Genomic DNA, 27,204 nt, shown 5'->3' on the forward strand with positions numbered 1-27,204 from the left:
AGTTGAGATATCACAAGTTTCAAACAATTCCCTTGTAAAACACCTGTCTGGCCCAGAAAATGTGAAAATAGGCGTCCCACAGGGAAGTGTATTAGGCCCAATATTGTTTCTTATATACATTAACGACTTCCTACAAAGTATCAGACATGGAGAAAAAATACTTTTTGCTGATGACAGCAACATAGTAATAACAGGTGAAAATCCAACACAACTGTCAGAAAGAGCAAACGAGGCTCTCAATGATGTCCACAACTGGTCATTAAAAAATAAAGTAACCCTAAATGTAAAGAAAACTAACTATATTAACTTCCAATTGAACAAAAAACACAATGCCACTAGAATAAAAGTTAATAATAATGAATTAGAATGTGTAACAAGTACCAAATTCTTAGGGATGAATGTAGGCAGCCAATTGAAATGGACAAACCATGTCAACATTTTGGCAAAGAAATTATCCACAGCATGCTATGCTCTTAGAATCCTTGCACTGGTATGCAATAATACCTGTCTTAAAATAACATATTACGGATATCTACATTCAGTCCTCAGCTATGGGATCATGTTTTGAGGAACAAGTGCCAGTAACATACAAACTGTGTTCAAAGTACAAAAAAGAGCCATAAGGATAATAACAAACAGCAACAACAGGGCCCACTGTCTAGAATTATTTAGAAAGCTAGGCATTCTAACTGTTTCTTGTGAGTATATCTTTCAGAACATAATGTTCATTAAGAAAAATCTCAACATGTACAACACAAACAGCCTAATAAATGACCATGAAGCAAGAGCTTGTCACCACTTCCATCTAGATAGAAAGAACAAGGCAAAGACGCAAAAAAGTATATTTTATAATGGGATAAAACTGTATAACAAATTACCACAGGAAATTAAAGAAATAAATGAGCCCCTCACTTTCAGACAAAAGCTTAAAACCTTCTGAGTAAGTAAAAGTTGTTATACTGTAAAAGAATATTTAACACAGATGTAGATTATTAGCAACATATGACATTATCACCAAAATATTATGTAATTATAAATGTGTGTATGACTAGTTATAAAAACTACACAAAATATGAGAAACCTGTTTCATTGTAAATGTAAATGTGTGCTCATATGTTGTAAACTGACGATATCCATACAATATTTATTGTTCCACGGATGAATAAGTAACTAAACGAATAAATAAATAAATAAACATGGCTGTGATCATTTACTGTTTTTCTACTGGTGAGTTTTAAGGTTGGCAATTGACCATCATGATCAGATAGACAATTTATTATGGCTTGTGTCTTTACATGATTTAATTTGTGGGGTCTAGAGACAGATTATCAATCAAGGTCTTGATATGCCCATTAATCTTGTTGGGAATGAAACCATCACGAGTAGGTTTTAATGTAAAGAACAATGATTCCAGTTGTTTATGACTGTTACTATTTGAAAGAAAATTATTTCAATGCTTTCCACAGGTGTCCTATAAACTGCAATTATTATGAAGAACTGAATTCCCAGATCTAATTTGACAGCACAGCATTCATAATGTTGTTCAATACAGTACTGAACTACATCAATGGTTTATGATCTAAGAGTATTGTGCATGTATTGCCACCCCTCCTCACCTTACGTTGCTCCTGCAGTGGTACGAGACAATTCTATAACTATTTAAATGTACTTGTTCAATTTCCGTATCATTTGCACAATAAATTGTAATTATGTGGAAAAAGTCACCTTACATTCAAATTTCAGATTAACTTGTAAGTATTTTAAACTTCAGATGGGAGTTAGTAATTCCAATCCACCACCTTTTACACATTACAAAAATAAAAATTCTTCTATTCAGTAGAAGAAGTTGTCAAGGAGAAACTTTTTCAGTTTTTTTCAAGTTTTAATTTCCTGTCTGTCACACATTTTATATCACTGGGTAATACTTATGGCATTGTGTACTCTTTTTTTCCCCTAATGACGTGGAGTGATGAATGTAATTTTTCCTTCTGGTATTGTGATATGTAGATCCTTTTTCCTTTTGAATTGCAGTGAATTGTTTACAACAAACATCATGTAGAAATAAATATAGTGTGAAGCAGCAGTCAGAATGCCCAACTCCTTAAACAGATGTCTAAAAGGTGATCATAGGTGAGCACCACATATTATTCTTACAGCTTGTTTCTGAGTAAAGACGACTATCTTTCTTACAGATGAGTTACTCTAGAACCTTTTTTCTGTATTGCATTATTGAATAAAAGAACCCACATGCAAAGTACATCCTGAAGATTTGCAATGATTCTAATGCAGATGGGACTTAACTTAATTGTTTTAGGAGTTCCAAAATGCGCTTTTTCCAGTTTAAATTGCTATCAATACAGACACCTAATAATTTTCAAGTTTCCACCCTATTTATTATTTCCTCACCATGTGTTACAATCATCACTGGAGTAGTACCCCTAGATGTGCAGAAATGAATATGTTGTGTCTTTTTAAAATTAAGAGTGAGACTGATTAGAGAAAACCAGTCAATAACACTTTTAAGAACAGTGTTTACCATTTCTTCTGTTGCTGTATGTAAGCATTGATTGTTTACAATATCAGTGTCATCTGCAAAAATAACTAATTCTGTTTGTTGTATATTCAACAGAGGTTGTTTACTCCTGTGAGGAACAATAACAGATCTAAGACTGAGCTTTGGGGCACCTCATACATGATTTCTCTCCAGTCAGAAGAATGTTCTCAGACTCCATTGTTTGGATTACCACATACAACTTTCTCCATTCATTTTGTTGTATAAGAAATTATCAATTGGTTAGCTACACCATCAATCCCACAAAACTTCAGTTGATCTGGGAGAATATTGTGATTCACACAGTCATATTTTTGACAGACCACAAAAAATACCAGCTGACACTATTCTGTTATTTAGTGCTTGTAAAATTTTGTGAGTGGTCATGTAAATGGCATTCTTAGAAGAGCAACTTTTCTTAAATACAAATTGTGATATGCTGAGAATATTGTTGCACAGGTGAGATACTACTCTAGAATACTTCATCTTCTTAAACAATTTGGAAAACCATATCAGCAGTGAAACAGCTGAGTAGTTATGGACATCTCTTTTATTACCTTTGTGGCGCCGATGAAATTGATACTAACATCGATGCATCCATCTTTGAACTAAGCTAAGATTATCTTTGGACTCTGAGCATTGTCTTTGTGCTGTTCTGCCATGTTCAGTTCTTTGTGAGCCTTTGATGTGTTTAGGTGAATAAATGAACTACTGCTAAAATGGTGTTGTTTGGTGCAACCAACCTGAACTTTCACCTCACTGGTGACCCCAAGTTGTAATGTCTTCCGTTTTTGCCATTTTACTGTGTCCGCGAACTCCGCGTTGGTTATTTTCGTGTGTATTACATCGACACATCATTCAAACAATGACTTCGGCTCAGTGCCTAACGCCAGATTTTGTGATCAACATGCATCGTGTTGCGGGCAATGTACACCCGCCAGGATTGCAACACGATGCCTCTCACAAGCCGATTACGCCGATTTCGCCGGACGTTTTCGAGCCTGCAACAATAAGTGAGGTTAGGAATGTGCATGACTCTGGCTATCAGACGCCTCTGTTCCCACCACATGTGCCCTCCCTCATCGATGGTGCAGTTACCTCTTATGGATATCCGTGCAGTGTGGGACCAATCCCGATTTCTGCAAATGCTTCGTTGGCCAAACTACCACCACCAGGACAATGATTTGCCACGCCGCAATCCGTGCAGTACCACGCAGATTCCTGCCACGTGGCCAGAACTGCTTCGTTAACAGTTCAACCTCCTTAGCATCTGACCATGTCCGCGCCTGCCTCGGTTCAACATCAGCACATGCCTTCCTACTTCAATACCTCGGCCTGCAACAGGAACAATAACTTGTTATCTGTGCCTGACCTCCATTTCTGTCCCACTGCTACGCATCAGTGTTTTGTGCCATGACATTGAGTGGAGTGACTACGAACAGTGAACATTCACACAGTCCGTCCCATATTCAACATCATTTCCCACACTGTGCTTCTGGACAGCCCACACCTCCACAGCCTCCCTGCAACACAGGTGGCCTCGGCTCTGATCGTATGTCGAGCTTTCCGCGGACTAACACGCATTCTCAAGCTTCCGCTACCATTCTCGGCACATCTCGGTGCCTCATCCGCATCAGTCTTCCGCGATGCGTGATTTCGAACACATCCACAACGTGTTGAGTTTCTGCAACCACAATCGACACATTACAGTGTCTCACCCACGTCAGCCTTCTGCGACGTGTCGGATCGCACTCAACCACAACGCGTCACCTTCATGCTGCCACTCGAACAGCCGTCGTTGCCACATCCCCTGGAGGCACACTCTCCTGGAATACTACAGCAACAACAGCTCGATTCAGGCAGTGCCCCAACGAACTCAACTCAACCTGTTCTTCCGAACATTCTACATTGATTACCGATGCTGCCACCGTTTAATCCCGACAGAGCAATAACCTGGTTCAAAATTGTGGACAAAGTGTTCGACCATTACAAACTCGACGAGTCAACCAGGTTTCTGTGCCTCATCACCCACCTGCACGACCACGAGGACTTGATTGCTGACCTGGTCGACGCCCCAGACTCATCTACCCGGTACACTCTAGCCAAAAAGACAGTTCTACGTTGGCTTGCACGCTCAACTGAGGCAGCAATACGACGAGTGCTCCACGTCAAGCAACTAGGCAACGACAAACCTTACCAGCTCTGGAGACGGCTATGTGCCACGTCGTCTCACTCTCCACAAACTGCAAACTCGAGTGTACTATTTTAGTGTGTGATATTGACAAACCTATACCAGGCATTGACTTCTTGTGATACCACAAACTTTCATCAGACCTAGTGTGAAACACCGTGTTTCATCATCAATCCAAGACTCACTTCCCCTGTGCTCCATCAAGCAACCCCCCATGACACATCGGTCCGGACTCATCTCATCCATACATGCTCGTCTCTGTCGATGACGTTACAAGAAACCACGCACAAGTGCCTTGTCGAACTTGAACACGTCGCTCGCCTACACAAGGAAAACTTCGAGTTCTTCCTCTGGCTCCACGAAACAAAGCTCCAGCTCTCCGATGCAGCAAAAGGATTACAGACACCACAGCAAGGACAAAGCAAGGTCAGTAAGTGCGCCGAATCTCCTTGCAATCCCAGCAATCGAGCCTCAGTGTGTTTACCATCTGTTACCCCTCACAGCTGTGCTATGAAGACTGGCATAACGTTACTGATAGTTCCGCAGGGCCATATCTCTCTAACATGGCAGCGTTTGACACTCCGCCGGACACAACTGCGCATGCGTGACGTGCGTCACGTCTTCCCGAACTGACGGCTCATACCCCACCCCTCGCTGACAGCACCTCAAACTATGCAACTTCGGCTCCTGCGCGCCGCCGTGCGACCGCCACTGACAACACAAACAGTGCACTCGCGCCAAGCGTTTCACCCGCGACCGTGCTGCCACAGGCTGCGCCCTCGGACAATGGACTCTCTAACGGCTCACGAGCTCTACCGAGCTCACCCGACCACGGTACCACTGCTTCGGGCCGGCGGTGATCTTGTCACGTTGACTCCTGGGACACTTTCTCCGCCACGGCTCCCGTCGGATCCGCCGAGTGGCTCCGAACACCACAACTACGCCTCACCTGCCCCACCCACCACACATTGTACCCAAATCGCCTCCCGTGCCGCCGGCAACATTTCCGTCGTAACAAACGGCACGGTTCACAAGCTATGCCTCACACCGGGCCCCCCGACCTCCAGTAAACCACATCAACTTTGTCCCGAGCACCTCTCCGACCTTAAAAATCAAATTTCTGAACTACTAAGCTCCGGCGTCATTGAACCCTCTGCCAGTAGCTGGTCTACGCCCATACATATGACACCCAAGAAAGACAGGTCCTGGCGCATGTGCGGAGACTACTGTCGACGAAACGCACGAACAATTGTGGACACCTACCCCATACCCAACATTGCCAACTTTACCAATTCCCTCGCAGGTGCGACCACGTTCTCTGTCATTGACTGCAAACGGGCCTACCACCAGACCCCCATGGCACCTGAAGACATCGAGAAGACAGCAATCACCACCCCGATCAGGTTATTTCAGTTCAATTGATGCCCTTCAGTCTGAAAAACGCAACCCAGCCCTGGCAATGCTTCATCAATGAAGTGCTATTCTACCTAAAATTCTGCTTTGCGTATCTTGATGACATTCTTGTGTTCAGCTCCTCCATCGAGGACAACATTCGACATGTGCGAACTGTTATGAAGACTCTCACAGCAGCAGGCATTGTGACCAAGCAGGACAAATTGCAGCTACATCAACGCGCTGTCACTTTTGTTGGTTTTCGGGTCTCTACCGACAGCATTTCACTGCCCCCTGAGAAAGTACAAACAATGCTAAACCTACCCAGACCTTCGTCATTCAAAGAGCTCTGGCGCTTTCTGGGGATGGTTAATTATTATCACCAACATGTACCTCGGACTGCCAAGATTCAGGCTCCACTGATGGACGCCTTGGCAGGCACCAACACTTCTGGATCTCGGCCCGTTCCATGGACCCCTGCTATGACTGACTCTTTCACTGCCCTCAAAAATCTTCTTACCGAGGCCTGCACCATCGCGCTACCTTCATCACCACAGACGCAAGCAATGCTGCCATCGGTGCTGTCCTCAGCCAGACAATCCACGGCCAAACTTCACCTCTGCAGTTCTTCTCGCGCAAGCTCACTAATGCACAATGAAAATATTCCGCGTTTGACAGGGAGTTGCTCGCAGTCTACGAAGCGATTAAGCATTTTAAGACTGATGTTCAGGGATGCCCTTTCTATGTTTTAACGGACCACAAACCCTTGGCTGCGGCCATTACAAACCCACCAGCTGACCCGCCTCCTCGCCGCTTCAGATACATGGACTTCATATCTCAGTTCACCAACCATGTCAGACACATAAAGGGTGCTGACAATATAGTTGCTGATTTCCTTTCATGAGCCGACGCTGTTCATTCGCTGTTAGACCTCTCTGAACTTGCTAACCTCCAACCCGCCAACAAGGCAACACAAAATCTGATTTCAGACTCTACTTATTCACTACATTTCGTCCACACCACCTTCCCTGGCATTTCTGGTGAGATCTAGTACGACAACAGTACGGGCACCTTACGCCCCCTCATCCCAACCACGCTCCATCGAGCTGTCTTCAACGCATTGCATAATTTAGCCCACCCTGGTGTTCGTGCGTCCGCTTGCCTCGTAGTGGAGCTTTTGTGTGGAGAAATGTCAACAAGGACTGCCAGCAATGGGGACGCTCCTGTGTCGTGTGCCAACGCTGCAAAGAACCCCCTTTCAGGCCACGACCACACCACTCACTGTCGTGGCTCACGACGCTCTGACCACTCCCTCCACGTCAGACTCACACACTCAGTCGAGTGACTTCCAGCTCCATTCGTCGAGCTCTCCTCTGACCTCGCCCTCTACTCCGGTCTTACGCACTCCATCGAGTGACCACATGCTCCCCATGTTGAGCTTACCTACGATCACGCCCTAGCCGCCGGGCCCTTTGCCGGTCCCTTCGACCTCTCCACCGTCGCCCCCCCCATCTTGAACGTGCCCTCACTCGAGGTGTTTGTGCCTGTCCCCCCAGACATAATCCACAACGTCTCAATAATACTGCATGATTATACGCTGTTCGTCAAGTGTTTCTCTTCATCCAGTGCTCATGACACAACCTCCGCCATTCCCCGTCACCTGGTGAAATGTGTATCCCTATCGCCCGACGTCGACCCGGACATGCCCACTGGAGACATCATCGTCGTCGCTCCGTTCCACCCGCAAACCTTCGGCCTACCTGTCGCCGCATGACCAGCACACCCAGTACGACGCCCGGCTCACTTCAACAAGTTCCAGGTTCGGTGGCCGAACCTTCCTTCACGACATCTACCCACACAGCTCCCCGATGACGCTGTCGAGCTGACTGTGGTCCAGCTCCTGCGGACCACTCCTGCCGACACCATAGTCAACCCCCCCCCTTCCAGCCTCTCAATCTCAAGTGTACTCCGCACTGCAGGGGGGGGGGGGGGGGAACGGTTGGGGGGGGGGGCTATGTGGCGCCAATGAAATCAACACCAATATCGATGCATCCATCTTTGAACTAAGCTAAGGTTATCTTTGGACTCTGAGCATTGTCTTTGTGCTGTTCTGCCATGTTCAGTTCTTTGTGAGCCTTTGATGTGTTTAGGTGAATAAATGAACTACTGCTAAAATGGTGTTGTTTGGTGTAACCAACCCGAACTTCCATCTCACCTTTCTTAGAGAGGGGTTTGACAAAGGCACAATTTAGTCTCTCTGGAAAATTGCCTTTAGTTAATTATGCCCCATGGGCCACTTTGCATGTAATGGTGTGGACCAAGTCACTTAACATTCATATTACAAATTAATTTGTGAACATGGTTACATGCTGAACATTTACAAGGGACCTCTTTTTTCCCCCTCTGATGCATTACATATTTCAGATACCGTGGGTCTAATTATATGGGAACAAATCTGTAGTACTCTAACGAAAACACCACCAAAACCAGAAGAAGTTTGTGATACATTCATAGGATTGAATTTTATGAGAGTTGTGGTTTCAACATCCTGCTGTAATTCTTCTCTTGAAGTGTTTGCCCCTATACTTTCTGCCATACTTAAGAAGTAATTATTAAAGATATGTACTACCTGTGACTCACAATTTATACCTCTTCCTTTCAGTTCATGTTATCTTTTTCTGTGGCCGGTTGTCCTGTGTCTTGTTTCACTGCATTCCATATAGCCTTGAGTCTGTTGTCAGAATTATTGTTTTCTGACATTATGGTAATGTTCTTTGATTTTTTAATAACTTTTCTTAGAAATTTGAGGAGTCTTAGGGTGCAACTACAAACTACTTGTTCCAATCAATAGATACATTTCTATTTTTCTTTCACAATTAAATTTTATCCTTCTAGTGGTCCAGGCTTTTTTACATGGCTGTTTAATGTTCTTTCTGATTAGTTTATGCAGACAGCTGTTTTCAAGTAATAATACAAATTTGTCATGGAATATATTAAATTTTATGTTAGCACTTGGTTCATTATAAATTTCGTTCCAGGTCATCACTTGCAAACTGTTCTGAAAAACTTTTGTCGTAGAGTAATTAATCATTCCAACTGTTTTCCACTGAGGACTATCCATACTGTAAGCCACTATCTTATTTACCCTAAGTGAATCGGTATCATGATCAGCAAGAACATTCGTTACTGGGTAAACAGTTATTTTTCTGCTTTGAGCTTCAACAAAAAAGTTATCAATTAGGGTCCTACTATCTTCATTCACCCAGTTTGGAAAGTTAATTACTGAGATCAAATTGTGGAATCCAAACAAGTTGTCTAGCTCATTTTGCCTATCAGAATCCTTCAGAAAATATGCATTTAAGTCACCCGAGACTATTAGCTGCTTGATGCCATCTGACACATAGTACAGTAAGGAAACCAGATTCCTTGTTAACAGTTCAAATTTTCCCAGTGGGGATCTATATATAGTCTTAATTAAAAGTGAACTATTTTTCAGTATTAATTCACAAGCACACATTTCTATGCACTGATCACTGCAAAATCTATTTGTCTCAATGTTTTGGAACTTGTGTTCTGCCTTAATATAGGTAACAACTCTTCCTCTTCCCATATTAGTTCTGCATGAGTAAGATGCTACAGTGTAACCTTTTATATGTATCTAATCTAACACTGTGGTTATGTGGTGCTCAGATAGATACAAGATGACTTATAAGGGAGGTTGCTGTTTATGACCTCTGACATTTTATAGAAAAGATACTCCAAAACAGCCTGACAAAGTGATGTTGGTGGCATGCAGTGAAAGACATGTATAGCACAGGCTCATACTTGCAATTATATTATTGAATCAGTTATCAGCCTTATGGCAATGATGTATGAGGAAAGATATGCATAGTATAAGAGTGTGTTTTATTCTTTTTCAGTTATTCACAGTGTTTCTGATGAAATATGGTACACATAATATATTGGCAATTAATAAAAAATGTTATGGTATCCCTGAAAATTATGCAATCATTACTTGTCAAAAACACAGCAATCCTCTTTTATGTAAATATGAGCATCATCAATGGACCAACGACCGTATGATATCTTCTGTGAAGGGAACACAGCTATAGAAGATGCAAGGTGACTGGACAGGACATTTGCAACATGTTACTGAAGTGTTCAGGACCAACTGCAACACAGACATTAAGTATCTGGCTGTTGCAAACAGTCCATATCATCACATTTTCAGCAGTAATGTCAAGTGTAGATGTTGCAATAAAATCAAATCAAAATACTTCATTCTAATGTGATTTCTCACACGCAATAAGTGTTGTTGCTAAGAATTAAAGATATAAAATAAAACTATAAGATATTGTACAGCTTACTAAAACAAAAGCATACAAAAATCTGGTGAACACTTCATATTTGTGATTAACAGTGGAGTGGAAAGTATTATTATTCTCAAGCTGCTACTTCATTCAGAAAAAGGACTAATGAAAAAATATTTAGGTTAAATAAAAAAAATGTCAAGGAATGCTGCATGGTCTGATGACATATATCTCTAAATGGAAGATACATTTGCACATACCTGCATAGGGAATTAATGAAACAGAGGATTAACCTTTTCCATCATGGACAAATGAGTGCTGAGTCAGAAAGGTTGTGGTTGGTGTAAGGGTGATATTCTGTTGCCTAGCTCTGACTTTTGGAGTGATTTGGCCAGCCAGTTATAAGGAAACCTATAATTTAAAGTGAATTCTGAACCACACAGCAAGTTGAATTTTTCACATTAGTGACACTGCCCAAGAAGAAAGTGAAAAGCAACATAAATATCCTGTGATTCACTATGAATCAAATCTGAGAACTTTGGATCCATAGCCTGGCACTTTATGGCTGAGTACTGAGTCACAAAAATTTATACACTTTATTAAACATGTTGTGACAACCATCTTTTACAGGTGATACACAAGAATATGACAATGGGTATGCAACTTGTTTTCTGGATGTCCTCAAGAGAAATTAATAATTGTGGCAATGAGATCAGCTTGCAGAATTGCTATTTGAGAACCCAGAAGAAGATGCTACCAGGTAGTTGAAAAATGAGGCCTATTTTGTTTTACAATTTGCTGTGAGGTGTTTCAGCACTAAGAAATTTAATAAAGGTGACAGAATGAGATTTTCACTCTGCAGCGGAGTGTGCGCTGATATGAAACTTCCTGGCAGATTAAAACTGTGTGCCTGACCGAGACTCGAACTCGGGACCTTTGCTTTTCACGGGCAAGTGCTCTACCAACTGAGCTAGCAAAGCATGACTCACACCCGGTGCTCATAGCTTTACTTCTGCCAGTACTTTGTCTCCTACCTTCCCAACTTTACAGAAGCTCTCCTGCAAACCTCACAGGAGAGCTTCTGTAAATTTGGGAAGGTAGGAGACAAGGTACTGGCAGAAGTAAAGCTGTAAGTACCAGGCGTGAGTCGTGCTTCGGTAGCTCAGTTGGTAGAGCACTTGCCCGCGAAAGGCAAAGGTCCCGAGTTCGAGTCTCGGTCGGGCACACAGTTTTAATCTGCCAGGAAGTTTCAAAGGTGACAGAGTTCATGACAGCATACATTTTTGTGACAACTTATTTAAGAAAGTGATGAAATTTTTAGAGTCATGAACATAAAGGTCATCAGAACGAAGCACATTCATAGTTCTTAAAGGCTGATGCTGGAAATTAAATGTGGCAAATTTCGAGACACTGCTCCCAGCACTCACCTAAAGTGACTTAGGAAAATACTGAGAATCTAAATCTCAGTGTACAGGTTGGGGATTTTGTGTGTTCCTCCCAAAAGCACATTCAGTATCTTTTTCATTACTGTGCAATATCTCTTCTAATGCTGGGTTACCTTTTTTTTTACTATTTCTGAAGAATCTGGGACATTTTCTTGGTTCCTGGTTTATTAACACACACCAAGTCATTATTGATAATGAGTTCATAGTACCTTATGTACTTCTCCAGTTAAGTCAGGAGTGAAATGAAAACACAAAACATTCTGTCCTAGTAAAAGTGGATACAGAAATATTTTGTAAGACAATGAAATTATTAATAAAACTATTTGTTGCAGTTTCTTCTAAAGAGATTATTTAAAAAAATGTCAGCCACAAACTTAAAATAAAACTGGTAGAATCTGCATCTCAGCAGTGAACAGAATTTGCAAATACTGAACATTATGACTTTACTGCAGCCATGTAAAAGTTTCATAGTTATTTTTCAAAAGATCTTCAGTGTTATAACACACAAATTTTGTGTATATAAAAGCATTTATTTAGGAAATATTTTCCACTGTATCTTTTTTAAACACATCTCATGTTGTGGAAACATTATAAACTGATGTGAAACACCTCTTGTTCATATAATTAATTTATTTTTTAGATTTTTGTACATGTTTTAGCAATTTAGACCTCTTAAAATATTATTTTGACACTTTTTGACCATTTTGAAAATGTGAATACAAGGTTTGTACTGGAAAAAATAAAACTCCAATATGCACCAACAATATTTTATTACATGTTTTGTTAATTAGTCAAATATTATTCCACTATTTACAATTGGTTACAGAAAAAATTACAATAAACCACAGACATCTCCTGCTGTCCACCATTGTGTACATCTCACTCCAAGTATGCATATTTTTACATCACTTCAACTACAACAAATATTCTATTAACAGCACTTGTCTTCTTGACTTCTTGTCTAGCATGTCTTCATATATTGACAATGAAGCAGATAATCATTTGAGGTTTCATTTATTTCTAATATCTAAGCGAGACTGAGTTAAATTATTTGCTTTGTCAAGGCAAGATTTTACAGCAGTATCAATTATTGTATTGCCCAGAAAAAAATCAGTGCTAACAATATTAGCAAATTCCCACCACTCATCCATAAACCACCTTGTAAGGTTTTGATTTAACTTGTCTGCAAGCTCACGTAGGCTTTTTGCACCACCAAACATAAAGTCTATGGGACTAGGTTTGAGAAAAGCTGAAGCAACCCAAAAGGTGGTTTCATTTGATATCCTTGCATTGTCAATGCATTCTTGCAAGAATTCCTTCACATCTTGAGGTGAATTACTTTCCAACCACTTGTGAGTAATAGGTGGCCATAACCAGTCAAATTCTGTAAAAAGAAAGTGTAGTTGTTATATACTTAGATGATTATTCCTCCAAAATTTCACTTAGCATTATAAAAGCAGGAAGCAGAAACTCCATACTTACCAAAAAGAATCAAAGGCTGTGATACAGCTGAAGATACATTCAGATTCTGAATCTCAATATATAATAACTATGAATTGCTTCTTTTGGAACTATCAAGTAAGTTATAAGAAAAAAGAAAAAAAGAGTGAAGACATGGCGAAGAAGAGTGGAAGTATGAAACTTTAATTTGTTCTGGTGTATAAAATGTTCAAACAACATGTGGGAATCAGCCAGGTGACATGTCTGACAACTGTTGATATTGTGACAGGTGCACAACCATCATTTTTATGGTACCAATGCGATAAGAATTCGCTGTATGAGAAATTTATAATTTCTTGTAGTTTTCTCTTTTTCATATTGTGCCTTGAAGCTTCCTGACATTTTCAATGTACAAATGGAAGAAGAGTGCATTGTCCAAGGAATTTAATTTCCTGATATAAAACTATCTCACTGTATTTGTGCCATGAAAAGAATTGGTTGTTTGCCTGTCGCAGTATTGATTGTTGTCAAAGACATCATGCGGCTGCATTTCCCTAAGTTGCCTGAACAAACATAAGTGATCTGCAGCTAGGATTAGAAGGACTCATCATAAGAAATAAAATGCTAAAAGTGACATTCTTTGATAATAATATTGACTTCTACAGAGACTATCTTTGGAAGAAAGGTGAACTGAGGAAGACAAATGGTGTCAAGTGGTTAAACTTTTGAAATTTAAGCACTGAATAAAGGTTTAGAGTAAAAGTAAAACTCAGTTTAGTCATTACACATGTATTGCAATTCAGATAAAAAGAAAAACAGGATTGAACAAAAAAGATAGGTGTGGTGTAAATTATAAAGTAGAGAACTACACCAACACAGAAAAAGAGAGAACAAGCTAGATTTTATTGTCTCATTATAGCTTCTGTCATTAAAAATGGATTACTTGCTTAGCTGGATAAAGTTTTGGGCTTAGAATTAATTTTATGACTATTTGAGGAACATTTGTGTCTACGTCCTGAAGTTCTTTAGGGAAACAAAGCGAAAATTTTTTTTTATCTGTAGTGTTGCACAATTTCAATAAATTATATGAAATGTAAATTTGATACAATGTGAATTTTGACAGAATTTTTTGTGTTATTTTAATTTTCCACTACTCATTCTGAGCATGGCTTATTTTTGAGCAGTACCTGTATAAAATCAAGCTAACATAAATACACATGCACTGATGAGGCAAAACTTTTTGACCATCTATTAAACAGCATGTCAGTTCACCTTTTGAATGCAGAACAGCAGCAGTTCTGCATGACATGGATTCTGTAAGTTTTGGTGGGTTTCCAGAGGCATATGATTTAAGTGACAGGAAGCTGTTTCTGAAAGTATTTGTATGGAGTGTAGCCATGTATGGAAGTGAAACATGGATGATCAATAGTTTAGACAAGAAGAGAATGGAAGCTTTCGCAATGTGGTGCTACAGAAGAATGCTGAAGATTAGATGGGTAGATCACATAACTAATGAGGAGGTATTGAATAGAATTGGGGAGAAGAGGAGCTTGTGGCACAACTTGACTAGAAGAAGGGATCGGTTGGTAGGACATGTTCTGAGGCATCAAGGGATCACCAATTTGGTACTGGAGGGCAGCATGGAGGGTAAAAATCATAGAGGGAGACCAAGAGGTGAATACACTAAGCAGATTCAGAAGGATGTAGGCTGCAGTAGGTACTGGGAGATGAAGAATCTTGCACAGGATATAGTAGCATGGAGAGCTTCATGAAACCAGCCTCAGGACTGAAGACCACAACAACAACAACATGACACCAGAGATCTATGCAGAGGTCACGTTATTCCAATAGATTAAGGCGCCTGCTGGTGTCTGGTGATGCTAAGATCAGGCAAATTTGGTGGCCAAGACAAACATGAGTTTTTTTTCTTGCTCTTCAAACCATTGTACCATGATTCTGGTACTGTGACAGGACAGTTATCCTGTCAAAAGATGCCATCAGCACCAAGAAACTTGTTGAGTAAAAAAAGATGCAGATGGTCCATAATAATATTTCCATAGCCCACAGCTGCCACAGTGCCTTTTATTACTACTACATGTGCCACAGAAGTCCAGGTGAATGTCCACCAGCCCCCCCCCCCCCCCCCTCTGATGTAACACTGCCCTAGCCAGCCCATGTCCGTGGTGCAGTCTACGTATGTTTGGAGCAGCAGTTTGTCTAGACAGCAATGTAGCCAGAGGCTAGTTCATGTGACTAGGCAACACATTTACGTCAACTGGGAGTGAGGTATGATGGCGGCAACTTGAAATTAGCGGAGATTGAGGCCTGGTGGATGACGAGAAGAGAGGATATACTGAAGGGCAAGTTCCCATCTCCGGAGTTCGGATAGGTTGGTGTTGGTGGGAAGTATCCAGATAACCCGGACGGTGTAACACTGTGCCAAGATGTGCTGGCTGTGCACCAAGGCATGTTTAGCCACAGGGTGATCCTCATTACCAACAAACACTGTCTGCCTGTGTCCATTCATGCGAATGGACAGTTTGTTGCTGGTCATTCCCACATAGAATGCATCACAGTGTAGGCAGGTCAGTTGGTAAATCACGTGGGTGCTTTCACACGTGGCTCTGCCTTTGATCGTGTACACCTTCCGGGTTACAGGACTGGAGTAGGTGGTGGTGGGAGGGTGCATGGGACAGGTTTTGCATCGGGGGCGGTTACAAGGATAGGAGCCAGAGGGTAGGGAAGGTGGTTTGGGGATTTCATAGGGATGAACTAACAGGTTACGAAGGTTAGGTGGACGGCGGAAAGACACTCTTGGCGGAGTGGGGAGGATTTCATGAAGGATGGATCTCATTTCAGGGCAGGATTTGAGGAAGTCGTATCCCTGCTGGAGAGCCACATTCAGAATCTGGTCCAGTCCCGGAAAGTATCCTGTCACAAGTGGGGCACGTTTGTGGTTCTTCTGTGGGGGATTCTGGGTTTGAGGGGACGAGGAAGTGGCTCTGGTTATTTGCTTCTGTACCAGGTCAGGAGGGTAGTTGCGGGATGCGAAAGCTGTTTTCAAGTTGTTCGTGTAATGATTCAGGGATTCCGGACTGGAGCAGATTCGTTTGCCACGAAGACCTAGGCTGCAGGGAAGGGACCGTTTGATGTGGAATGGGTGGCAGCTGTCATAATGGAGGTACTGTTGCTTGTTGGTGGGTTTGATGTGGACGGACGTGTGAAGTTGGCCATTGGACAGGTGGAGGTCAACGTCAAGGAAAGTGGCATGGGATTTGGAGTAGGACCAGGTGAATCTGATGGAACCAAAGGAGTTGAGGTTGGAGAGGAAATTCTGGAGTTCTTCTTCACTGTGAGTCCAGATCATGAAGATGTCGTCAATAAATCTGTACCAAACTTTGGGTTGGCAGACTTGGGTAACCAAGAAGGCTTCCTCTAAGCGACCCATGAATAGGTTGGCGTACGAGGGGGCCATCCTGGTACCCATGGCTGTTCCCTTTAATTGTTGGTATGTCTGGCCTTCAAAAGTGAAGAAGTTGTGGGTCAGGATGAAACTGGCTAAGGTAATGAGGAAAGAGGTTTTAGGTAGGGTGGCAGGTGATCGGCGTGAAAGGAAATGCTCCATCGCAGCGAGGCCCTGGACGTGCGGAATATTTGTGTATAAGGACGTGGCATCAATGGTTACAAGGATGGTTTCCGGGGGTAACAGATTGGGTAAGGATTCCAGTCGTTCAAGGAAGTGGTTGGTGTCTTTGATGAAGGATGGGAGACTGCATGTAATGGGTTGAAGGTGTTGATCTACGTAGGCAGAGATACGTTCTGTGGGGGCTTGGTAACCAGCTACAATGGGGCGGCCGGGATGATTGGGTTTGTGGATTTTAGGAAGAAGGTAGAAGGTAGGGGTGCGGGGTGTCGGTGGGGTCAGGAGGTTGATGGAGTCAGGTGAAAGGTTTTGCAGGGGGCCTAAGGTTCTGAGGATTCCTTGAAGCTCCGCCTGGACGTCGGGAATGGGGTTACCTTGGCAAACTTTGTATGTGGTGTTGTCTGAAAGCTGACGCAGTCCCGTATATATATATGGTGCTATATATATATATAAAAAACCAATTAGGACCATTTTAATAAGAAAGACCTCTGAAACATGCAGAAACTGTTTCAGGAAGTTAGGTATCTTGACTTTTTCATCATTGTGTACATACAAAACAATAATGTATATCACAAAAGGTAGTGAGGACTGGATTACAAATGCTAGTGTACACACACACACAATACAAGAAGGAAGAACGAAGTACGGAGCATACCTCACTGACTGGCAATGCTAGAAAAGGGACCTCAGTACTGTGTTATCAGACTACTACGAAGTCTGCCTAAAAACCTGCAAATAGTGTACTTGACAATCACTTTCCAAAGAAACTTAAAGACTATCTCACTGAAAAAGAGTTTTACAGTGCTGCAGAATACTTATGCCATAAAATTTGTATATATTGTTATTCATTATCAATGATGTAAAAATGTAAGCTAAAAGGGTAGAAACATAATGAATGTTACTACTTTGACATGTCCTATATTACATGTACATTTACTGTACACAATGTAATCTTACAGGATCAAATAAAATTATTCAATTCAATTCAATTCATACCTACAATCTCACACTGTGTAGTGGTCATGATGTTTTGGCTCATCAGTGTACACATAAATAGTATCAAAGGAAAGTAACAGAGAGAACTAGTAAATTAAGAGATAGAAATGTGAGCCATCACTTACCTTCAGAAGGCAAAATGCTTAGTGCTGCCAATAGACCCACACAAAAATGAAAATGATGACTTTTACTAGCTTTCAGAAGTACTAATTCCTTCATCCTTGAAGAAATGGGATTAGAAAGCAGCTAAATCAGTCCTCAGTAAGAGAGGCACCCACCTATACAGAGGATTAAGAAGTGGGCACCTCTCACCCTGGGATCCAAGTGAACTCCTTTCTATCCCTCTCCTCTGACTGAGGAATGAACTAAGAGTTCTGAAAGCTAGGAAAATGTCATCACTTTTACTTTCATATGTGTCTGCCAGCAGCACTACATATTTCATCTAAAGGTAAGTATTGGCCTACAATTCTGTCTCCTCATATTATTTATGAACTATGAAACCACTTTCCTATGTCATGTTTATGATATTACTGTGCAACTGCCACATTATTGATCTATTTTTGTTTCAGAGATATAGTCTGTGATTATCTTTTATGAAAGGCAATTTTTATGTAATATTTTGTTCTGAATTACCTATGTAGTGAGAAGAACTTTGTCAAAGTTAGACATATATTTCTTATATTTTGAAGTATGGTTTTTTTCATTTAAAATGTACCTAGATTTTCCATCTAATGTGTGTAAATCTTTCTCTCCATAATGTTAATATAGTTCACCTTTTTTTCACTCTCTGAAAAACTTAAAGATTACTGCTTAGTTCTATTGTTGTTTTCTGTATTTTGTGTTAAATATTTGTCCAGTATGTCTGATATACATGTCACAGTCCTTGCATTTAATTTTATATATTCTTGACTAATCATATTGTTTGAGTTTTGTCTGTTCTGTGTATTAGGTTCATAGTTTATTTGTAGTTTCTTTTCTGTACAAAAGCTATTTTTAAGATTAGTGTTAAGGAATGTGTAACTTAGGAAAAGGACAGATTGCTACTCATTGTAAAGATGACACACTGAGTTTCAGACTCTAACAGGTTGAGGAATTAGAAATTTTTAAACATCAAAAAGATGGATTTATTCTTAACGAACAGGTGCAACTTAGAAACAAAATTTTTTTGGATAGTTTCAAACTCCTCCTTGCTCTAACTTAATATAGTTTGGCTGATTAGAAGCTAGTTTTCTTGTCTGTTGATGCTGGTGAGATACTCCTTTCCTGTCTTGTTGGGATTTTATGTATTTTTGATGATTGTTGTTTGCAGTTTTCAATGTGTATGTGTGGTTTAAATTATTCTGTTATGTTTTTTATTTATGATGACAGATGGTTTTGATTTTCTACAACATTTTGTTCATTTTTGTCATTATGTATCCTAGCCTTTAATTTTGCGCAAGATTCTTGCGCATAACACTAGTCCCCACTCTCGTTGGATATGTTCCTTAGCGCAAGCTTTACCTGCTTGACACTAGGACACAGGCAAATTGGTGTTCATATTTTCTATTGTATACAGGTGTTTTAAATGGTTCTGATATGTTTTATTTATTTAGACAGAGGGTTTGAATTAGCATAACCTTTAAAATTTTGATGTGCGTGGATATGCATCTCAGGTTTTAATGTGCATGATTGTCTCACGAATACCACAAGTTCCCTCTCGGTGAAACTGTCTGCCCTAGTGTTTCCACACGCTCTTCACACTAGTTCACAGGCTAAGTACTGATAGTATGCTGGATTTGTGTTGACCATCTCTTCATAATTATACTGTACAGATGGAGGTGATATTTTCATTATAACTACTGGTGCCACCTTTGGCACAATTGTTTTATGCATCTTCACTACAGGATGTGATTTTAGTAAGTGACTAAAAGTTTTTATGCTTGTAATACTTTGGTAATTTTCATGGTTATTTATAGCTACAAGCATTTGTTTTTTCTACTATCTCAGTTATGTTGCTGAGTTTTTTGCTAATGAAGGTGTCTTCCTGTTCAGATGTATTTTTGCTTCTGATGAAGGTATATTTAGATATACTGAAACTGTGGTCAAGGATTTCAATAAATCTTTATCCTGTTTGGCTGTTATCATTTACCATGAAGTTTAAGAAATACTCTTTCTTGGAAACATAAGTTTTGATTTGAAAAAAATGTTTTATGAGTTTTTTCCAAAATGCTACTTACTTTCTAAACATGCCTTACATGATGTAGTATGTCTGAACATGAGATAATGTCTTGTATTAGGATACTCAGGTTATCACATATCTTGTGCTAGAAACCTAGCTTAACAGTTACACTGCCTGGTTTGAAGTGAGTGAAAGAGTACTTTCTGAAGAATATAATTATATGAATTTTGTTGCAACACTTACTCAAATTAAGATATTAAAGGCTTACAAACTCATATACTCAAAAAACTTTAAATTCCACACTTCTGAAATCAAGGATTCTCAACAGTGTCCAGCTCCACAATGGACTTATTGTCACTACTCTATACCCTGGCACTGTGAGACCTGATACTTCCCAATAGAGCTGAGCACTTACATTAGTCAGTATCTACCTGTCTCACAAAAGCAAAGTCCGCCCCGGTAGCTGAGTGGTCAGCGTGACAGACTGTCAATCCTAAGGGCCCGGGTTCGATTCCCGGCTGGGTCGGAGATTTTTCTCCGCTCAGGGACTGGGTGTTGTGTTGTCCTAATCATCATCATTTCATCCCCATCGACGCGCAGGTCGCCGAAGTGGCGTCAAATCGAAAGACCTGCACCAGGCGAACGGTCTACCCGACGGGAGGCCCTAGCCACACGACATTTCCATTTTACAAAAGCAAACTCTCCTGTGAGAGGCACTTTTCCTCTATAATCAAAATAATTCTCAGTAATGATAGTATCATCTGATTAAATTAAAAACATTGTGAAGTCAGAACATAAACAGTCATTTACTCAAATTAAATTCTAATTCCAATGAGGCAAAACATACTGCATTCCATCATGTGACATCTGTAGATTCATACCCACAGACAACCAAAATTTTTGAATTCTGCTTTCTTTGAAAATTACAGAGAAACTAATCATAATTTATGCTAGAAAACCATAGTCTATGCTTGGCTTGTCAATTGAAAGGATTGGCAATTTCATACCTTTTTATCTTTCTTGGATAATTATACATGTCCAATCAGATTTTAATAAATAATGTCTGATAAAATTTAAACATCTTATCCAGACCCATTACAATGAGTAGTTGAACTTATTTTTATGGCATATTTTTAATTTTACTTTCATCCCAAAATTTATGAGCTCTTCAGTAAACATTTATTCTGTCTTAATCAATTTCAGCTTATTGTTTTTCTGCTACATCTGCTTTCCTGTTCTGTCTGCTACCTCTGTGAATACCGGTAGTTTTATGCATGCAGACAAAGCTTTCTCTTCAGTAGCTTAATTTGGCCTTGATTGTTTTTTTAAATTGAGAGTGATAGCAAATTTTAATGTTCCAGAATAAAAGGACAGAATATTGCTGTTGAGCATGGCACCTGCATTTGAGTGCATAATGTGAAATGGAGTATATCACTGTTAGTTTCATTCATGTCAAAGAACCGAGTAATTATTTGATTAGTTACTCTCCTATATCTGAAATACAACCTTCATAAAAGATGAAGTTTTGCAAGAAGGTTGACTGATCTAAAATCACATACTGCTTAGAATAATAATATTCTCTCACTCCCAGAAAACAGGTGCTCTTAAAATAGTTTGGATAACTTTTGTTCAAAATTCTGTTAGTTTCATGATACAGCTTTTGTTAGCTCATACTACAACACTTCTCTTAAAAGACTACAAATACTATGCACCAGTGTTGTACTCATCAAGAAAAAAGAAGCTACTGTTCAAAGGCCATTGGCACCTACCCTGATGGGGACATAAAAAATATTGGCAAGTTGATGGAACCAAACTCTGCTTCAGCAAGTGATGATCAGACACTTTGATTGTGAACTACTTACACAGCAATGCTAACACCTTCTTCAGACTGCATCTAGCACTGCTGGTCAAATCATTACATATTTTGCACTTGCTGTCAATTCTATATGTGTGTGTATAATGTTTAATTGGAATTTATTGCCATTGTTGTTTATAGTAAATCTCACTGGTATCATAATATGTGGCCCCTATAACCCATAATCATCATGCGCATTAATAGGATGAAACTGCTGCCCCAATTTGTGACATGACTCTACATGCCAAGAATGCCTGATGTGGGACTTAGCCATTTTTCATGCAAACAGTTTTGTTTTATGGGCTGTGCATTAATCTGAAGTGTGATGAGGTTTATTTACTGGGTATGACAGTGAGAATATGTACTAAAATTTATCCCTGTACAGATTGATTCATTTATTTAAGTGTATACCATAAATGAAGTGTGTGATTAAATCATTTCATTAACTTATTTACTGACATTTTTGCAGGAGATTTGTGTGGCAGACAGAGCGCAGTAAGAAATACATCATTATCACTTAGCTCTTTCACATTCAGATTTTTGCAGTCCAAAGACTCTTAACTGCTAAGATATACATTATTTCAAATGATAAGTTACCACGAACAATGAAACTACACTCTTTTTTTATATAAGGATATTTATCTAATGGTGCATATTGAGGGGTATGATTATATGGCATTTCTTGGTCGTATAGTAATATCAAGACAATATATTTTTTCAGTTACTGGTAACTGTTTATATTAACAAAACTAGCATTCAAAATTGGAGAAATTTTTGAAGAAATTTATAATGTTAGTTTCTAGGTTGTTATTTAGCAGCCCATTACTGTGTACTGCACCATGAATGAAAATTCCTAGTTCTTAATGCAAGTCCGTTTCATATCTCTTGTCCATTTTATTTACTACATAATGATTATTGACATTGTCCTGGAATGGATAGTGAGTGCCCTTGATTTGGGTGGCTTTTGCTAATTGTTTGTTTGCTGGCATTTATGTGTTCATTGATCTTGTTTTTCTTTTTTTAACGGTCTCCCAGTTTGGCCTTTGCATGTACTTCATACTGTATAGTAAATGCCAAATAGTATCTGTTTATCTGTCTATGTGGTCATGTTGTGTCATAGCATGTTGCAGTTTTTTTGTGTGTTTTGAAAGTGATGTTAACTCTGCGCAGTCTGAAAATATTTGCTATTCTAAAGGAGACTTTGTTTGTGAATGGTATATAAACAGTAAGTTTCCTTTTCATTTTCTGGGTAGCAGTTGGTTTATTATTCCTTTCTTTTCTGTATGAAGTTGTCAATACATCTGTCATCATAGCCATTTACTGCAGATATTTGTTTGATAATGCTGAGTTCATGATGCTTTGCATATTTATCCAATGGTTTATCACTGGCTCTGTTGATTAGGTGCTGTATGCAGTATGTTTGTGTGTTGTTTGGTAATAAGATAGGCTGCATATGATGATAAAACCTGCAATGTGTGGTGTTGTTGATAACAGAACAATATGTGATGTGCACTAACTAATTATAAATGAATTCACAGACATGGTATTGCCAAATGTTTTCATATCTCACTGAATATTCCCTGCTTAATACCAGGCTTGTGATAATGGTTGATGGAAATGCATGCGGAATTGATCAGCATCATAGATGTTGTCTATCAGAATGAATCAAGGAAAAAAACTGAGTGATTCTGAACAGTTCATGATTATTGGAACTCACGTGTTCACACATTTTGTAAGAGAGATTTTGTGTGATTTACATTTGCCCAGCTCCCTTGTAAAGAAAAGTACTGAGGAGTGAAAAAAATCAGGACACCCTTAATACACTCATTGTTCTGGAATTTTTTGGATTTTTCTGAGAGAAATCATTGCACTCTGAGGGTTATATGTTCAAACCAATCCTAAGATATTCTTATGAACTATTTCAGAGAACTTCCATTGTGGCTCACATACAGAGGCTAGTGTCAGTACCTGATACTGAAAAGTTTTTGATGTTGCCCTGCTAACACCTGGTGAGAAGAATGAATGTGTAGTGTAGCTGAGAGTGATGGAAACAATATCCTTGTTGATGGCAGTAAAAAATGGTTCCATGAAATGATAAATCAATAAAAAGCACACCCTGAAAATTACATGCTGTAAAGCAGGCAAAGGCTGTCCTATATAAAATTACTTATGTGGCTTCCATCATGAAGATTAACACCACTGGTTGTCCATAGGGTTTTGCCCATAGGGTTTTCTTGATTAGCATGTGAGTAAGTTGGTAAAGGTATTTATAGACAAAGATATGAGTATAGCATCCTCTTACTATTGATGAGTCAAAAAACTTCTGTGTTCTTTATTGCTAATATATTTTATGTAAATGTATCATGCTACATTGTTAGCCTAGGATTCAACTGTGGAATAAATTCCACCGAGAGGTATTAATAATGTTCTCTTACCTTTTACAGTCTCAGGATGGTTGTATGCAACGATTAGGTTCCGGCCAGTTTCCCAAACTTCAGCTAGAGTAGAATTGTAGCTTATATTGCTGAATGGTAATACAAATTCACCAAGTACTGAATGTACCAATGAAACAAACTGGTGATGATTGCTAGCATGCTCGTCAAAGCCAGGGGGAAATTCTTGTATATCAAGGATGACTATCTCACAACTTATCCTCTTCATATAATCTTTAATTTCTTCTAATATGTGTGTCACACCATCAACATTAACTAGTTTTCTGAACCTGAAAAACAAACAGAAGTTTTACACTCAGAACAAGATTTGTAAAATACCTATCTTTACAGCAATATTTGTCAGCTAGGATAATTATTTTCTACATACATTAGTAAGCATTTTTTCATGGTTTCAAACATGTCCTCAGCAGATAGAGTAATCTCATTTACAGTGGTGGTCAGAATATAGGAAAATGAAATATCTGCTATCCAATTTTGTGTAACTTCATTATGTATAGTTCCAATGTCTTTGTTGGGAAGAAACACTGCAATGAGCCTATACTCACAGCTGAAATGAGGAGAGTAGTGATCTGCTTGTTGTCATACAAATGTGACAGAAAGTGAAAGAATTTATTGGTACTTGACTGCTGGCAAATAATTTGGCCCTAGACTCACGTTAATCTGCAACTTCATTTTATAACTTTGTTTAGAATGCTGTTTCTTGAGTGAAAACTAGCTATAAATGAAATACTTCAGCTTCAGACATTTTTATTTACTTAAAATTGGTTTCATAAATTTGAGCAGGAAAGTAATCTTTGTGGTTATCACATAAAAACTTGAATGCACAGTATTAATGCTCCAAAATGTCTATCTTCTTCCAAGAATCGATGAAATAGTCCATAAATATTTGTCGGTATCAATATGAGTTATAACGAAATAAACAATTCAGCTTCACAGATAGTAAGCATACATATATTCCCTTTAACTCAAAGAATTATATTAAACTGTAAGTGAATGTTGGATGATTCAATGATAGTTAACAGCAAATCACTACAAAATTACAAAATGACAGCCTAACAAATCTATGTAAGGAAACATACATGTTGAATAGTATGCCATTCATCATGAGTGACAGCACAAAACAGGAGGAAATTCCCCTTTCCTCAATGTGGTGCACCATCATTCACAAGATGCAGGTGATGTGCAATATGTGTGGTTTAGGTACATGGCATAACTCTGCCTCTGGCATTTAAAAAAATTGATCTTGACCAACTTCTTGTGCTCAACACTTGTGAAATAAATTTTAGTAGCAACCAATCTAGTTTAGACCCATTAGCCAAAGTTAAATACATTGCTGATGAGAACACTTAACCAATCTGATTGGTTTTACATAGACTCCTGCACTGACCACTAGACTGGAAGGAATATAACCTCAATAGTCATCACTTCAGTGTCCAAACTGATTCACTGCAATAAATGTAAAATATCAGGAAAACCTTGCATTATTAATTCAGAAGCATGAGAATAAAACAGATATGCGCAATCAAATACTTCAGTCTCTGGGGCAATAATGTGATTTATTTTAACAAACATTGCCAAGTGGGTTTCTTTGAATAATTCCAGGCTATCAGCTTCACAATCTATCACAAGTTTGCAACTGAAAAGCCACATTTATCTGTATTAGATCACTACAGTCATGTATGGAAATCTGAAATGCTAATAGAGCTCCAAGTCATGAAATAAGACATGATTGTATTTTCAGCATAATATTCTGCAGATAATATATGACTCTGTTGAACACTGTGGGTAACAACATTTGTTGACATCTAGTATCTGATAAACATCAAACAATATCATCACCATTCTGTATTTTTAAGAACATTAGAAAATGATCTCTGTTTCTGAGGAGTGTACACAACTGACCTGATATCACCTCTTGACAATGTTTAATATTTACATCCCTTAGCTGATCCAAAGTGTGATTATGAACTGATTTTTCTTTAGCCTCAGTCAAGGAGAAGTCTCACAGTTTCTGAACTTCTACCACTCATAGAACTTCTCTGCAATGTGCAGCACTTTGGACAGACATTTTGTGTTATATTTCTGATATTATTTTCAAAGAAAATGGGAAACATTATGACATTTATCCCCGTCCATTGGTTTCAAGATCAGAATTCAGTGTACCTTGAAAAGCTTGAAAAAAGTCAAACACTGCTAAGTGATATACCTAGAAGGCTGAGCATCCCAACAGTCACAGGGACTGATTACATCCAGCACAAAATGTTCACTTTTTGTCTACTCTAAAGTGAATGACAGCTAAGCTAATGTCCAAAAATACAGTCGTTTCTCATACAACACTTAATGTACATAAGACAACTTCTCAAATCAAAATTCGATTATGGTAATTTACTGCTGTCAAAACCTGAAACTGTAGGATCAGAAATGACATGTCACAGACCAACAGCTGCAAATTTAAAACTTCTTAGGGAAAATTTCTGCTTCGTTTTCCCATTCATTCAAAGAGCTAAATTCTTCTACGGAGAGAGTGATCAGTGATTCTGAAAAAAAGGAGTACCATAGCTCTTCAGATCCAAAATGTCTTACCAGTGTAATCAGAGAGCTGAACAAAGATTACAGGGCAGGCTGCTGCAACTGTGTCTCAAGCATCATGCCAAATTAGTCACTGTACCATGTACATATTACTGCTCACAACAAGAAGAATGGATTCTGCAGGGAATGTGGGGAGCAGATGAAGCAAGCTCCATCCACCAAATCTCAGTACATAGGCTGT

General features: G+C 39.3%; 1 protein-coding gene across 1 annotated transcript in view; it reads right to left on the reverse strand.

The window, feature by feature from the left end:
• Positions 1 to 12,642: 12,642 nt before the first annotated feature.
• The window catches only part of LOC126469838 (PI-PLC X domain-containing protein 1-like), a 92,252-nt gene continuing 77,690 nt past the window's right edge, over positions 12,643 to 27,204 (reverse strand). Inside the window, exons 5-6 of the mRNA XM_050097133.1 lie at positions 24,417 to 24,703; positions 12,643 to 13,273 (exon numbers count right to left, since the gene is read on the reverse strand). Of these exons, the coding sequence (XP_049953090.1) occupies positions 12,900 to 13,273; positions 24,417 to 24,703 (661 nt within the window). The 3' untranslated portion in view covers positions 12,643 to 12,899. The remainder of the gene's footprint in view (positions 13,274 to 24,416; positions 24,704 to 27,204) is intronic.

The sequence above is a fragment of the Schistocerca serialis genome, chromosome 3 (genome assembly GCF_023864345.2).
Source record: "Schistocerca serialis cubense isolate TAMUIC-IGC-003099 chromosome 3, iqSchSeri2.2, whole genome shotgun sequence".
Lineage (NCBI taxonomy): Eukaryota > Metazoa > Arthropoda > Insecta > Orthoptera > Acrididae > Schistocerca > Schistocerca serialis.